The sequence below is a fragment of the Anas acuta genome, chromosome 6, assembly GCF_963932015.1.
Source record: "Anas acuta chromosome 6, bAnaAcu1.1, whole genome shotgun sequence".
Lineage (NCBI taxonomy): Eukaryota > Metazoa > Chordata > Aves > Anseriformes > Anatidae > Anas > Anas acuta.
The window spans coordinates 23,797,820-23,814,723 of record NC_088984.1 but is presented as its reverse complement, the minus strand read 5'-3'; the positions used below and the strand labels follow the sequence as shown (position 1 = coordinate 23,814,723).

Genomic DNA, 16,904 nt, shown 5'->3' with positions numbered 1-16,904 from the left:
CTATATTGCTTAAGCTGTTAAAATTTTTTTGTTGTTGTTGTCAGAAAAACCCAGCCCACCAGAAAAACTGGGAGTAACAAATGTCACAAAGGACAGTGTTTCTCTTTCATGGCTAAAACCAGAACATGATGGTGGAAGCAGAATTGTGAGCTACCTCATTGAAGCTCTTGAGAAAGGACAGCAAAAATGGGTTAAGTGTGCAGTTGTAAAGACAACTCATCACGTTGTACATGGTCTTAAGGAGAACGTTGACTATTTCTTCAGAGTGTCTGCAGAAAACCAAGCAGGTTTAAGTGATCCTAAGGAACTACTGCTCCCTGTTACAGTTAAAGAACAATTAGGTAAGCTTCCTGACATGAGACAAAAGTTGATATACAATAAATTGGGTTCATACTTCAAAAGAGATAATATTTTTAATGATTTGAAAATATTTTCTTTTTCAGAATCTCCTGAAATTGACATGAAGGGCTTCCCTCATAATACTGTGTATATTCGAGCGGGTTCAAACCTGAAAGTTGAAATTCCAGTTTCTGGAAAACCATTGCCAAAGGTGACATTGTCAAGAGATGGTGTCCCAATCAAACCCACCATGAGATTTCACACTGAAACTACAGCAGAAAGTTTCATTATTAACCTTAAAGAAAGCGTAGCTGCTGATGCTGGCAGATATGACATTACTGCTGCCAACTCGAGTGGCACCACAAAGTCATTCGTTAATATTGTTGTGTTGGATAGACCAGGTCCTCCTGTTGGTCCTGTTGTCCTTAGTGATATCACTGAAGAGAGTGTAACACTCAGATGGCAGCCACCAACTTATGATGGTGGAAGTCAAGTTACCAACTATATTGTACTGAAAAGAGAAACAAGCACTGCTGCCTGGTCTGAAGTGTCTGCAACCGTGGCTAGAACTGTTATTAAAGTCATGAAGCTTACAACAGGAGAAGAATACCAATTCCGCATCAAAGCTGAGAACCGTTTTGGCATTAGCGATCACATTGACTCACAATGTGTGGTTGTCAAGCTTCCTTACAGTAAGTAATACATTTCTCACACTGTACATCAACATTTTAATGTTCAGATGTTTGAAGTCTCATTTTGTTAACAATTAATCAATTCTTTTGATATCATCAGCTACCCCTGGTCCTCCTTCCACACCATGGGTCACTAATGTCACTCGAGAGAGTATTACTGTTGGATGGCATGAACCAGTCACTAATGGTGGCAGTGCAGTCATTGGATACCACCTGGAAATGAAGGACAGAAATAGTATATTATGGCAGAAGGCTAACAAGACCCTTATTCGTACAACTCACTTTAAAGTCACCACCATCAGTGCTGGCCTTATCTATGAATTTAGAGTTTATGCAGAAAACGCAGCTGGCATTGGAAAAGCAAGTCATCCATCTGATCCAGTCCTTGCAATTGATGCTTGTGGTATGTATTCTCTAGAAGATAAAGAAGCCCAACTACTGAAGTAATGTTTACCCAACCCCCATGATACACTGTCTTGTACAGGAAGCCAAAACAGCTGTTATTTATTACAAATACTCTGTTATTTATTACAAATACTTTCATGTTTCCTACTGCAGAACCACCAAGAAATGTTCGTGTCTCAGATATCTCGAAGACTGCTATTACTCTGTCATGGAAGAAGCCAGCATTTGATGGTGGTAGCAAGATCACTGGATACATCGTAGAAAAACGTGATCTTCCAGATGGCAGATGGACAAAAGCTAGCTTCACCAATGTTATTGAGACTCAGTTCACAGTATCTGGTCTGACACAGAATTCTCGTTATGAATTCCGTGTCTTTGCTAAGAATGCTGTTGGTTCCATTAGTAATCCGTCAGATGTAGTGGGTCCTATTACATGTGTTGATACATATGGTAAGTGTTTTGTAATGATATAATGGTATCATTTTATGTTACTAGAAAGCTTAATGGCAGCACTATTTTGCAGAACCAGAGCCTTTTTAATATGGAAAGCTAATTTACCTTGATTGATTTACTAAGTTTGAATGATTTTGAGCTATTTGGGCATGGTTGTAATGAGCATCTTTGGCTGTATCTGCATTTTTACAGTCTTATGATATTTTTATTATTTTGACAATGGAAGTCAGCCCATGGCCAAAGTGATAATATTTATACATTTGGTTGCCTTTTTGGTAGTGTTAGTTCTAACTTGTTCCAGGATTCTGATTTAAGTTATGCATGCTAGCTTTACTTTAACCAATATTTATAAAATGCCTGTAACTGACTGCTTAGAAAAATAATTATTATTTTATTTTCATTAAATACAAGTTTAAAATCACTATGTTTGTTTGTTTGTTTCCTTATTTTTTTCTTCAGGTGCACCTGAAATCGATGTGCCACCAGAATATACAGAAGTGGTAAAATATAAAGCAGGAACTTCAGTTACATTAAAACTAGGCATCTCAGGAAAGCCTGTACCTACAATTGAATGGTTCAAAAATGGCAATGAGGTACAAACCAGTGCACTACTCTCAATGGAAAACACAACAGAATTTGCTTCTATACTCATCAAGGATGCAACCCGACTCAACAGTGGAACTTATGAATTAAAACTGAAGAATGCCATGGGTTCAGCATCAGCCCATGTTAGAGTACAAATACTTGGTATGTCTTGAGATATGACTGTACTACATTATTAAACAGTAATCTACTAATAAATACTTACATCTGATTTCTTGCACCTTCCACAGACAAGCCAGGACCCCCAAGTGGACCTATACAGTTTAAGACAGTCACTGCTGAAAAGATTACAATAATGTGGGACCCTCCAGCAGATGATGGTGGTGCACCTGTAACACACTATGTTGTTGAAAAGCGGGAGACAAGTCGGGTTGTATGGTCTTTAATTTCTGAAAAACTGGAGGGGTGTATTGTAACTACAACAAAACTCATCAAAGGAAATGAGTATGTGTTCCGTGTCCGTGGTGTGAACAAGTTTGGAGTTGGTGATTCACTGGAGTCTGAACCAGTTATAGCCAAAAATTCATTTGGTAAGAAACATTTAAAATAGCTAATAGAACTGAATCATCTTGTGTATTATTTATACATGGTATTGATCAACTAACATATATGTATTTTTATTTCAGTTGCACCTGGACCACCTAGTGTACCAGAAGTCACAATGATAACCAAGAATTCTATGACTGTTGTCTGGAATAGGCCCACTGTTGATGGAGGCAATGAAATATCAGGATATTTTCTTGAGAAACGTGACAAGAAAAGTCTTAGTTGGTTCAAGGTTACTAAAGAAACCATTCGTGACACCAGACAGAAAGTAACAGGTCTGACTGAAAATAGCGAATATCATTTCAGAGTTTGTGCTGTCAATGCAGCTGGACAAGGCCCATTCTCTGAAGCTTCTGACTTCTACAAAGCTGCAGATCCTGTTGGTAAGAGACAATCTGCAATATGTCTAATTGGTTAGAGATCAATGGACAGCGAGCAATTAGGGTGGCTTGCATAAACGTAACTGAAACAGATTTTTTTTTTTCCTTTTTATTATTAATATGTCTTTTGATATTTTTTTTCTTAAACTATAACTTACAGATAAACCAGGCTCACCAACAAAGTTGAAGGTTGTGGATACAACGAAGACATCTGTCACCCTTGGCTGGATTAAACCTGCCTATGATGGAGGAAGTCCAGTTACAAGCTATGTGGTTGAGAAAAGGGAAGGTGAAGAGCAAGAATGGACTGTAGTCAGCACTAAAGGAGAAGTGAGAACAACTGAGTATGTTGTATCCCACCTTCAGCCAAGTGTTAATTATTATTTCCGTGTGTCTGCTATAAATTCTGCTGGACAAGGAGAGCCTATTGAAATGACAGAACCTGTTCAAGCTAAAGATATTCTTGGTACTGTACCTTTCAGTGACTTACCACTTTTCTGTGTTTTGATTTTTCAAAGCACTTTTTATTTTATATTCCAAATATGCATTATTCATTTTTTATTTATTTCCACAGTGGCACCAGAAATCGATCTGGATGTTGCCCTCCGGACCTCTATCGTTGCTAAAGCAGGTGAAGATGTGCAAATAACAATTCCATTCAAAGGAAGACCTCCTCCAACTGTCACATGGAGAAAAGGTGACAAGAATCTTGGGACTGATGAAAGATATATCATCCAGAACACAGAATCGTCTACGTTACTTACTATTCCTCAAGTTACTCGAAATGATACAGGAAAATATGTTCTTACAATTGAAAATGGAGTTGGAGAACCGAAATCGTCATTTGTGAATGTAAAAGTACTTGACACACCATCTGCCTGCCAGAAGCTGCAGCTTAAGCATGTTTCTCGTGGAACAGTTACACTAGTATGGGAGCCACCTCTCATTAATGGTGGTTCTGAAATAACAAATTATGTTGTGGAAAAAAGAGATGCTACAAAGAGGGCCTGGTCAACTGTAACAACAAAGTGTTCTCATACCACTTTTAAGCTAACTAACCTGTCAGAAAAGACTGCATTCTTCTTCCGTGTTCTTGCTGAAAACGAAATTGGACTGGGTGAACCTTGTGAGACGTCTGAACCAGTGAAAGCTGCAGACGTACCTGGACCTATAAAAGACCTAGCCATGAAAGATTCTACAAAGACATCTGTTAAACTGCAGTGGAGCAAACCTGACTATGACGGTGGTAGCATTATATCAGATTATGTTATTGAAAAGAAGCTGCAGGAAGAAAAAGAATGGACATATGCAGGCACAAGCAAGAGCTGTGAATTTGAAGTTGAAAAACTTAAAGAACTTTCTGTCATGGAATTCAGAGTTTTTGCAAAAAATGAAAAGGGCATGAGTGATAGTGTTATGGTTGGACCCATTACAGTGAGAGAATATACAATAACACCTGAAGCTGACCTTTCTGACATTCCTGGAGGTCAAATTGCTGTAAGAATTGGACATAACCTGCATATTGAATTGCCCTATAAAGGTAAACCTAAGCCATCAATGAGCTGGCTCAAGGACAACCTCCCTCTTAAAGAAACTGAACACCTTCGTTTCAAGAAAACTGAAAACAAGATAACCTTAAGTATCAAGAATGTGAAAAAGGAACACGGTGGCAAATATACTTTGATTCTTGATAATGTCATCTGCAGAAAAACATTTCCAATCACTGTCATCACTCTTGGTCCTCCATCTAAGCCAAAAGGACCTTTAAGACTAGATGAAATCAAAGCAGATAGTGTAGTTTTGTCATGGGAAGCTCCTGAAGATGATGGTGGAGGAGAAATTACTGGCTACAGTATTGAGAAAAGAGAAACTTCACAAATGAACTGGAAGTTGGTGTGCTCGAGTGCAGCTAGAACAACTTTCAAAGTACCAAACCTTGTTAAAGACACTGAATATCAGTTTAGAGTTCGTGCGGAAAACAGATACGGAGTAAGCCCACCTCTTGTCTCAGCAGACGTTGTGGCAAAGCATCAATTTAGACCTCCAGGTGCCCCAGGCAAGCCTGTTGTATACAATGTAACTGCTGATGGAATGACCATAGCTTGGGATGCTCCTGTTTATGATGGCGGCTCGGAGATTATTGGATACCATGTTGAAAAGAAGGAAAGAAACAGTATTTTGTGGCAGAAGGTTAATGTTGCATTAATATCTAACAGAGAATACAGAATTACTGGACTGCTTGAAGGCCTGGATTACCAGTTCCAAGTATATGCAGAAAACACTGCTGGTCTAAGCCGAGCTAGTGAGCCGAGCAAGTTTACTTTGGCAGTTTCTCCAGTAGGTGAGTGAATGACCAGTCACACTTCACCCAAGAAAATTCTGGTTCTGTAGACTATGGTGAACAGTAATAGAAATAAATTATTTTATTTTATTTTTCCAGACCCACCTGGTACTCCTGATTACATTGATGTCACCAGGGAAACAGTCACTCTTAAATGGACCCCCCCACTGCGTGATGGAGGCAGTAAGATTGTGGCCTACAGTATTGAGAAGCGGCAAGGAAGTGAAGACCGTTGGCTCCGATGCAACTTTACTGATGTCAGTGAATGCCAATATACAGTTACAGGACTCAGTCCAGGTGACCGATATGAATTCAGAGTTCTTGCAAGAAATGCTGTTGGCACAATTAGCCCACCTTCACAGTCTTCAGGCTATATCATGACCAGAGATGAAAATGGTAAGATTTCTTAATATGATTGTATTTGGGTACTGAAGCCAACTAGAGCTTCTGGAAGATGTGGGCCAAAGTGGGAGGAAACCATGACTGCCCTTCCAGCCAACTCAGAATCACTTCTGTTTGAGTGCAAGATGGGAGGAGCTAAATTTAAGACCTAAATCTTGTAGACATAGGTAATCAATTGCTGTATTAGAGTAAAGCAGTAATTTTTTATTCAATGTACTAATAGACTTCTTTTTGTCTTATAAATAGAATTTAGCTGGAATTTATTTGAAAATGAAATATCATCCTACAATATGTTTTTGATGTAGTTATGGTTTTGTTACTCTGTGGCAACTTTAACAGTTCATATCATGTACTCTCGGACTTGGCAGAGATAGTTATTCTGGATGGTGGCCCTGTAGTTTTCCTTTCCAAAGTTTCTGATGATTGTGACCTTCAGGAAGGTATCCAGAGTAATTTAAACCTGTCCAGGGAAATCAGAGTTTCTAGATACTTTTGCTTAAAGTCATGGCACTCTACATGTGTTTGATAAGAAGCAACAGAAAAGTTGGAAAGGAATAATAGACTAATAATCTGATGCACTGAGTAATTTAGAAATGAAAATTTGACTCAGCTTGACATGCTGTAACAACAAACATTAATGTATTTCACCTATGGTAATCCGCTGCACGGATTGCTAACAGGAAAAATAAGTTTACAGGTCATAATTCTTTATACAAGAATCGTTTGTAATTACTGTGTTTAAATTAGTATCGGGAAAAATTACTTAGCTGTATGAGAATTGATTTATGTTTTCCTTTTTTAGTTGCTCCGACAATTGAATTTGGCCCTGAGCACTTTGAAGGCCTTACTGTTAAAGCTGGAGAGAGCATTAGACTTAAAGCTTTAATCAAAGGACGTCCAGTACCTAAGGTGACATGGTTTAAAGATGGTAAGGAGATTGAAAAAACAATGAGTATAGAAATAACTACAGCTATTGGATATAGCACAATTTTCATTAGAGATGCAACTCGGGATCATCGTGGAGTATACACAGTAGAAGCCAAAAATGCATCAGGAACTAAACGAGAAGATATTACATTCAGAATACAAGGTACTGCACCAAACACTTTCAGCCTCTATTTTTTTTAATAGAATTTTAATCTAAGTGCCAGCAAATTTTAATTCTGAACCTTTAATTTTGCAGACACACCAGGAAAAGTTGGTGGACCAATACGATTCACAAACATTACTGGAGAAAAAGTGACATTATGGTGGGAACCTCCAGCTAATGATGGTTGTGCTTCTATTTCCCACTACATAATTGAAAAACGTGAAACCAGCAGGATTGCTTGGGCATTAGTTGAAGACAAGTGTGAAGCTTGCAGCTACACTGCACTTAAATTAATAAAGGGCAATGAGTATCAGTTCCGTGTCTCTGCAGTAAACAAATTTGGAGTTGGCAGACCACTGGAGTCTGATCCAGTTACAGCACAAATACCTTACAGTAAGTTTCTGTCTCATTCTGTAGAAGTAACTGTTGAGTTAACATTTTGTATTTCTAATGATGTTTTTATTTTTATTTTTATTTTTATTTTTATTTTTATTTTTATTTTTATTTTTATTTTTATTTTTATTTTAGCTCTTCCTGATGCCCCAGGAACTCCAGAGCCCACGAATGTAACAGGAGACAGTATCACACTCACGTGGGCAAGACCAAATTCAGATGGTGGAAGTGAGATAAATGAGTATATTCTAGAAAGGAGAGAAAAGAAGAGCATGCGCTGGGTTAAAGTATCCAGTAAGAGGCCCATTGCTGAGAACAGATACAGAGTAACTGGCCTTATTGAAGGCAACGAGTATGAATTTCGTGTCATGGCTGAAAATGCTGCAGGAGTTGGACCTCCAAGTGATGCTTCAAAGCTGATTAAATGTAGAGAACCCGTGAGCCCACCAAGTGCTCCTAATGTTGTAAAGGTGACAGACACATCAAAGACTAGCGTAAGCTTAGAGTGGACCAAGCCAGTTTTTGATGGAGGCATGGAAATAATTGGGTACATTATTGAGATGTGCAAAGCTGACCTAGAAGCATGGCAGAAAGTCAATGCAGAGACCGTTCTTGCTACTAAATATACTGTTGTTGATTTGGAGGCAGGAGAACACTATAAATTCAGAGTTAGTGCTGTCAATGGTGCTGGAAAAGGAGAAAGCTGTGAAGTTCCTGCTTCAGTCCAAACTGTGGACAGGCTTTCTGCACCTGAAATTGATATCGATGCAAACTTCAAGCAGACTCATATTGTACGAGCAGGTGCAAGCATTCGTCTGTTTATTGCCTTCTCTGGAAAGCCTGTTCCTACTGCTGTGTGGTCCAAAGCAGATGCAAATCTTAGCTTGCGTGCTGACATTCAAACAACTGATTCATTCAGCACATTGACTGTGGAGGAATGCAATAGAAATGATGCTGGCAAGTATGTCTTTACTGTGGAAAACAACAGTGGAAGTAAGTCAATTACATTTACTGTCAAAGTTTTGGACACTCCTGGTCCACCTGGTCCTATTACATTTAAGGATGTGACTAGAGGATCTATTACTTTAATGTGGGATGCTCCTGTTTTGGATGGAGGTTCACGTATCCATCACTACATTGTGGAAAAACGGGAAGCAAGCCGTCGTAGCTGGCAAGTAGTGAGTTCAAAATGCACTCGACAAATCTTTAAGGTCACTGATCTGGCAGAAGGTGTCCCATATTACTACCGAGTGTCGGCAGAAAATGAATATGGTGTAGGTGAACCGTGTGAACTGACGGAACCAATTATAGCCACTGAAGAACCTGCTCCACCTAAGAGACTAGATATTGTTGATACAACTAAATCTTCTGTAGTTTTAGCATGGCTTAAACCTGACCATGATGGTGGTAGTCGTGTTACTGGATACCTTCTTGAAATGAAACAAAAAGGATCTGACTACTGGATTGAAGCTGGTCAAACAAAACAACTTACTTTCACTATTGAAGGCCTGGTGGAGAACACTGAATATGAGTTCCGGGTCAAGGCAAGGAATGATGCTGGCTACAGTGAGCCAAGAGAAGCTTTCTCTTCTGTTATCATTAAGGAGCCACAGATTGAACCAACAGCAGATCTCAGTGAAATAAGCAGACAGCTCATAACATGCAAGGCTGGAAGCACCTTTACTATTGATATACCTATTAGTGGCCGCCCAGCTCCAAAAGTGACATGGAAACTTGAGGAGATGAGGCTGAAGGAAACTGAGAGAGTGACCATCAAGACAACAAAAGACAGAACAACACTTACTGTAAAGGACAGTATGAGAGGTGACTCTGGGAAATACTACCTCACACTTGAAAATACCGCTGGTGTGAAAACATTTACTGTCACAGTGGTAGTCATAGGAAGGCCAGGTCCAGTCACTGGCCCAATTGAAATATCATCTGTCTCTTCTGAATCCTGTGTGCTGACCTGGAAAGAACCCGAAGATGATGGTGGCAGTGACATTACAAACTACATTGTAGAGAAACGTGAATCTGGAACAACAGCATGGCAACTGGTAAACTCCAGTGTAAAACGTACACAGATCAAAGTCACTCATCTTACAAAATACCAGGAGTACAGTTTTCGAATAAGCTCAGAAAATAGATTTGGTGTCAGCAAACCCCTTGAATCAAAAACTGTGGTAGCTGAGCATCCATTTGGTAAGTGAAACTTTTTTAAAATCTGTTGTTTTCCTCAGACTACTGTAAGTATTTGTAACAACTAACGTTTTCCTCACCTCCAATTTGTGTTTAGTCCCACCAAGCCCACCCTCAAGGCCAGAAGTCTATTCTGTGTCTGCAACTGCCATGGCAATTCGCTGGGAGGAACCCTATCATGATGGTGGCAGCAAAGTCATTGGATACTGGGTTGAAAAGAAGGAGCGCAACACTATTCTTTGGGTGAAGGAAAACAAAGTGCCGTGCTGTGAATGCAACTACAAAGTCACAGGATTGGTGGAAGGCCTAGAATATCAATTCAGAACGTATGCTCTAAATGCTGCAGGTGTTAGCAAAGCTAGTGAAGCTTCCAGACCTGTAGTGGCTCAAAATCCAGTTGGTAAGTATTACTTTCAATAGTTGTTTTGTTAATTAAGTTCAAAGAGAATTACACTTCTCATTTTTTGTTTTATTTCTCCAGATCCACCAGGAAGACCAGAAGTAACAGATGTCACCAGATCTACAGTTTCCCTGAGCTGGTCAGCACCACTTTATGATGGTGGAAGTAAAATTATTGGATATATTATAGAGCGTAAACCATATAATGAATCTGGTGATGGACGCTGGCTGAAATGCAATTATACCATTGTCTCGGAAAACTTTTTTACCGTGACAGCTCTTAGTGAAGATGAAGCATATGAATTCCGTGTACTAGCAAAGAATGCTGCTGGTGTGATTAGCAAAGGATCTGAATCAACTGGTGCTGTCATTTGCAAAGATGAATACTGTAAGAAATACTCATTTGGAACAATTAAAAAAATAATGTTCAATTTTTAATACTGTCATGTAATTTGTTTTTAATCTCTTTTTTTTTAATTTATGACAGCACCACCAAAGGCTGAACTCGATGCTAGATTGCAGGGAGAAGTTGTGACCATTAGGGCTGGATCTGATCTTGTTCTTGATGCAGCTGTTGGTGGGAAACCAGAACCAAAAGTCTTCTGGTCCAAAGGTGACAGGGAACTGGACCTATGTGAAAAGATCTCTCTGCAATACACCAGCAAACGAGCCATTGCAATTATCAAGTTCTGTGACAGAAGTGATAGTGGAAAATATACTCTAACAGTTAAAAATGCCAGTGGGACAAAACAAATTTCTGTTCTTGTCAAAGTGCTTGGTATGTATTCCATGATTAATATTCTTATATAATATATAAAAAAAAAAAAAAAAAAAAAAAGCATTATTTTAAATAAGAGTGAGAATTTTTTCTTAGCTGCTAATAACAATACCTATTTTCACCTCTACTCAGATTCACCAGGTCCATGCTCAGGCAAAATCACAGTTAGCAGAGTAACAGAAGAGAAATGTACTCTGGCATGGAACATTCCTGAGGAAGACGGAGGTGCACAAATCACTCACTACATTGTAGAAAGGCGTGAAACCAGCAGACTTCACTGGGTTATTGTTGAGGCTGAATGCCAGACATTATCATGTGTGGTAACAAAACTTATTAAAAATAATGAGTACATCTTCCGTGTCAGAGCTGTCAACAAATATGGGCCAGGTGTTCCAATTGAAACAGAACCCGTCATTGCCAGGAATGCTTTCAGTGAGTGTTAATACCTTCCATCCTGTGTCAGAATGTGTGGAATGTTTCTCATAGATTTAAAAAAAAATGGTAAAACTTCTTTTTTTTTTTTCACATTTAAAAAAAAAAAAAAGCTATCCCAACGCAGCCTGGTGCTCCTGAAGAAGTGAGTGTTGGCAAGGAACACATCATTATTCAGTGGACAAAACCAGAATCAGATGGTGGCAGTGAGATTAAGGACTATCTTGTAGACAAACGCGAAAGGAAAAGTCTGCGCTGGACACGAGTGAACAGAGATTACACAATTTATGATACCAGACTGAAAGTCACTGGTCTTATGGAAGGCAGCCAGTACCAGTTCCGTGTCACTGCAGTGAATGCTGCTGGAAACAGTGAGCCTAGTGAAGCTTCACAATACATGTTATGCAAAGAGCCATCATGTAAGTTGCCACATTTAAAATATATTTTTATAAATATATTTAATATAAAATATATAAAAAATATTTTAATATAAAATACATAAACTGTGAAATGTTCCCTGCACCAATATGAAATATATTTTCTTTTTCAAAGATACTCCTGCACCACCTTCAGCTCCAAGAGTTGTGGATACTACCATGCACAGCATAAGTTTAGCGTGGTCAAAGCCCACATATGATGGTGGTGCTGACATCTTAGGCTATGTTCTTGAAATGAAAGAAGAAGGTACTGAACAGTGGTACCGACCACATACAACTCCCACTCTGAGGAATGCTGAGTTCACCGTAACTGGCCTTAAAACAAACCAGAAATACCAATTCAGAGTTGCTGCTACAAACGTGAATGGTATGAGTGAATTTAGTGAATCTTCAGCAGAAATAGAACCTGTGGAAAGAATAGGTAATTTGAAAACTCAGTGTGTATTTTAAGGAATAATTATGTTTTCCTTCAAAACTACTAAAAGATTAATTTGTTTTGTTTCTTACACCCCTTCATCAGAAATACCTGAGCTTGAGCTTGCTGATGATCTGAGGAAAACAGTAACAGTGAGAGCTGGTGGCTCCCTGCGCCTAATGGTCTCTGTGTCTGGCAGACCTGCTCCTGTAATCACATGGAGCAAGCAGGGTGTTGACCTTGTAAGTCGAGCTATTATTGATACTACCGACAGTTACACTCTACTTATTGTGGATAAAGTTAATCGGTATGATGCTGGAAAATACATCATTGAGGCTGAAAATCAATCAGGAAAAAAATCAGCGACTATTTCTGTAAAAGTGTATGGTAAGTACTGCTACAGTTATGTAGAGGTATGACACCACTCATAGTGCATGTTGCGTGGGAGTAAAAAACTAAGTCATTTCCAAATGAATTTTGCAGTTTAAATAACATGAGAATGTTTGGGAATTCAAAGAAACAATAATAAGGAAAATAAGTAGTTTTAAAAAGCTCTGCTAGTTTATAAATCAAATCCAAATGTTGTTTTTCCTCTTTTTTTTTATTCAGAACTGAATCATTGACCAGAAGAGGAAGGGATCCAGAAGAAAAAAAAATAACTTGTTGTTGTTGTTGTTGTTTTAGATACACCTGGTCCACCAGCTGCAGTGAGAATTAAGGAAGTATCAAAAGATTCTGTGACACTTACTTGGGATATTCCAACCATTGATGGTGGAGCCCCGGTCAGCAATTATATAATTGAGAAACGTGAAGCTTCCATGAGAGCTTACAAGACTGTCACTACCAAATGCAGCAAGACATTTTATAGAGTTACTGGACTTCTAGAAGGAGCTTTGTATTATTTCAGGGTACTGCCAGAAAATATTTATGGCATTGGTGAAGCTTGTGAGACATCTGACGCAATACTAGTATCTGATGTACCCATGGTACCACAAAAACTTGAAGTGATTGATACCACTAAGTCAACTGTGACTCTTGCATGGGAGAAACCACCACATGATGGTGGAAGCAGACTGACTGGCTATGTTATTGAGGCCAGCAAAGCTGGAACAGAAAGATGGTTGAAGGTAGTGACAGTGAAGCCTACTATTTATGAACATACAATTATCTCTCTCAATGAAGGTGAACAGTACTTGTTCAGGGTCAGAGCACAGAATCAGAAGGGTGTGTCAGAACCACGAGAGATTGTCACAGCAGTGACTGTACAAGACCAAAAAGGTAGGTATCTACGATTAAAAGTAACAGCTGACACCAAATGAATGTGGTATTTATAAAATGGATACCAAAAATATCAATGCTTTTCTTTTCTTAGTTCTGCCAACAATTGACCTTGCTGGAATACCTCAGAAAACAATTCATGTACCTGCTGGAAAGCCCATTGAGTTAGCTATTCCAATTGAAGGACGGCCACCTCCAGCTGCATCTTGGTTCTTGGCTGGTTCTAAACTAAAAGAATCAGAACGTATCAAAATGGAGACTGTTGCCAAAATGGCTAAATTAACTGTCCGTGAGACCACTATACATGACACTGGCGAGTATACACTTGAACTGAAGAACACAACTGGAACAGTTACTGATACAATAAAAGTTATAATCCTTGGTAAGAACTTTTGAAAGTAATTGTCCATGATCTTTAACTGTCTGAACTTTGTCACCAGTTATATGATTTCTTTTCTCAACATTATTTTTTGGCCTTTAAATTTATTTATTTTTCCATAGACAAACCTGGACCACCTGTTGGACCTATCCGAATTGATGAAATTGATTCAAATTATGTTACCATCTCCTGGGAGCCACCTGAGCTGGATGGTGGAGCTACACTTAGTGGCTATGTGGTAGAACAGCGTGATGCTCACCGTCCTGGATGGCTGCCAGTCTCGGAGTCAGTAACCAGGACAACATACAAGTTCACCAGGCTTGTTGAAGGTGCAGAATATGTATTCCGTGTGGCTGCTACAAACCGCTTTGGAATTGGATCTTATCTGCAGTCTGAAATTATAGAATGCAAGAGTAGAATTCGTAAGTCTACCTTTAAAAATATAAAAACATATATGTACATGGGCTTATGTAGCCTCACAAAAATACAATTTTCTAGATGTAACTACCTCTTTTTTCAAATAGTATACATCATCATGCACAGTAGTCTTGTTATACTTCCAGGGAACAATGCCATACACAAGCCTGTGCAGGTATTATAGATGCGTTGCACAGAACCTGGACAGTAAACTTGGATTTTATACTCAGGTCTACAGTTGACCTTGAAAAATTGCTTTCCCCCATTATAAAAGCAGGATTATTTCACTGATCTAGTTTCTAAACTACTTTGATATCTGCTGATAAAAAGAATTTGATAAGACATTGATATTTTCTTGTTCTACATACTATGTTGCATATTTCTGTGTGTAGAACCATCAGGTGCTTTCTTCACTAATTCTGTGTTTTCTTTTTACAGGTATTCCTGGCCCTCCTGGCACTCCAGAAGTGTTTGATGTCTCTCGAGATGGCATGACATTAACTTGGTATCCTCCAGAAGATGATGGTGATTCACAGATTACTGGTTATATTGTGGAACGCAAAGAAGTTAGAGCAGATAGATGGATCCGTGTAAATAAAGTTCCAGTTACCATGACTCGTTACCGTTCCACTGGGTTGGTTGAAGGATTAGAATATGAACACCGGGTCACAGCAATCAATGCCAGAGGTGCTGGGAAACCCAGCCGTCCTTCCAAGACTGCCATTGCCAGGGATCCAATTGGTAAGTAATTTCCTATATAGATTAAGCACATGATAGCAGAATGGAAATGATCCTACTAGAAGTCACTCTTTTTTGTAATTTGGAAATTTATCTGGCTATGAAAATGAATGACTGGAGGAAACCAAGGAAGGAAAATGTTAGTGAAAATCTTTCATTCCAAGTTGCCCTATATAAATCCTATTATGACTTAATACAGATCATATGCTAGAAGTTAGCATTTGTTATGTTTTTTAAATGTTCATTAAAAAAATTCTCACTGAGCCTCTCCCCCCAACCCCCCAATCTCATCTTCTCTTCCAGCTCCTCCAGGTAAACCTCAGAATCCAAGAGTCACTGATACTACAAGAACATCTGTCTCCCTGGCTTGGAGTCCACCAGAAGATGAAGGTGGTTCTAAAGTTACTGGCTACTTAATTGAGATGCAGAAGGTTGATCAATTTGAATGGACCAAATGCAATACTACTCCAACCAAGATTCGTGAATATACCTTGACACATCTCCCCCAAGGCGCAGAGTACAGATTCCGTGTGCTAGCTTGTAATGCTGGTGGGCCAGGAGAACCTGCTGAAGTGCCAGGAACAGTCAAAATAACAGAAATGCTTGGTAAGACACTTGTCTTAACTCCCATTGAAAGCTGTCCTAAAGACCTATTTGCCTAAAGGAGGCATATTATCTGTAAAACAGACATAGCATGACATGTTAATTTTCTTTCAGAATATCCTGACTATGAACTTGATGAAAAATACCAGGAAGGTCTTATGGTGAGACAAGGTGGAGTTATCAGGCTTACAATACCCATTAAGGGTAAGCCCATCCCAATATGCAAATGGACAAAAGAAGGACATGACATCAGCAAGAGGGCCATGATTGCAACTTCTGACACTCACACAGAACTCGTGATCAAAGATGCAGAAAGAGAAGATTCCGGCACCTATGATCTGGCACTTGAAAATAAGTGTGGCAAAAAAGCTGTGTATATTAAAGTCAGAGTGATTGGCATACCAAATCCACCAGAAGGACCACTTGAGTATGATGATATACAAGCTCGTTCTGTCAGAGTAAGCTGGAGACCTCCTACAGATGATGGTGGTGCAGATATACTAGGTTATATTGTTGAGAGACGAGAAGTACCAAAGACTGCCTGGTACACTGTTGACTCTAGAGTAAAAGGGACGTCATTAGTAGTGAAAGGGCTGAAAGAAAATGTGGAGTATCATTTCCGTGTTTCTGCAGAAAACCATTTTGGTATTAGCAAATCTCTCAAATCTGAAGAACCAGCCATACCAAAGACACCTCTAAGTAAGTCCCCATTTTATATTTTTAGAATATATTTTTTACTACTGTTTGCTTATTACAGTATGGTTCTAAAAGTGCCATAGTCTATGCAAATGTTTTAATGCTATCATTATTATTATATATATATATATTATAATGCTATCATTACTTATGTTGTTATCGTTATTAACAGATCCTCCAGAGCCTCCAAACAACCCACCTGAGGTACTTGATGTCACAAAGAGTTCTGTTAACTTGTCCTGGTCCAGACCTAAAGATGACGGTGGTTCTCGTGTAACCGGCTACTACATTGAACGTAAAGAGACATCTACAGAAAAATGGGTCCGGCATAACAAAACACAGATCACCACTACAATGTACACGGTCACAGGACTTGTTCCAGATGCAGAATATCAGTTCCGTGTCATTGCTCAAAATGATATTGGTGAAAGTGAAGCAAGTCCTGCTTCTGAACCAGTAGTTTGCAAGGATCCATTTGGTAAGAAAATG

The 16,904-nt window shown here is 39.0% G+C and overlaps 1 protein-coding gene across 11 annotated transcripts in view; it reads left to right on the top strand.

The window, feature by feature from the left end:
- Positions 1–16,904, top strand: part of TTN (titin) — a 243,116-nt gene that overhangs the window by 214,982 nt on the left and 11,230 nt on the right. For all 11 annotated transcript variants that reach the window (XM_068685816.1, XM_068685811.1, XM_068685812.1 and 8 more), the window contains 27 exons: positions 45–341; positions 444–1,031; positions 1,132–1,434; positions 1,590–1,886; positions 2,349–2,636; positions 2,723–3,022; positions 3,119–3,421; positions 3,579–3,884; positions 3,993–5,759; positions 5,859–6,155; positions 6,964–7,251; positions 7,345–7,644; positions 7,780–9,846; positions 9,941–10,243; positions 10,325–10,630; positions 10,730–11,020; positions 11,153–11,452; positions 11,566–11,871; positions 12,005–12,310; positions 12,410–12,691; positions 12,989–13,582; positions 13,677–13,964; positions 14,084–14,383; positions 14,817–15,119; positions 15,420–15,722; positions 15,834–16,418; positions 16,588–16,893. In XM_068685816.1, the coding sequence (XP_068541917.1) occupies positions 45–341; positions 444–1,031; positions 1,132–1,434; positions 1,590–1,886; positions 2,349–2,636; positions 2,723–3,022; positions 3,119–3,421; positions 3,579–3,884; positions 3,993–5,759; positions 5,859–6,155; positions 6,964–7,251; positions 7,345–7,644; positions 7,780–9,846; positions 9,941–10,243; positions 10,325–10,630; positions 10,730–11,020; positions 11,153–11,452; positions 11,566–11,871; positions 12,005–12,310; positions 12,410–12,691; positions 12,989–13,582; positions 13,677–13,964; positions 14,084–14,383; positions 14,817–15,119; positions 15,420–15,722; positions 15,834–16,418; positions 16,588–16,893 (12,174 nt within the window). The remainder of the gene's footprint in view (positions 1–44; positions 342–443; positions 1,032–1,131; positions 1,435–1,589; positions 1,887–2,348; positions 2,637–2,722; positions 3,023–3,118; positions 3,422–3,578; positions 3,885–3,992; positions 5,760–5,858; positions 6,156–6,963; positions 7,252–7,344; positions 7,645–7,779; positions 9,847–9,940; positions 10,244–10,324; positions 10,631–10,729; positions 11,021–11,152; positions 11,453–11,565; positions 11,872–12,004; positions 12,311–12,409; positions 12,692–12,988; positions 13,583–13,676; positions 13,965–14,083; positions 14,384–14,816; positions 15,120–15,419; positions 15,723–15,833; positions 16,419–16,587; positions 16,894–16,904) is intronic.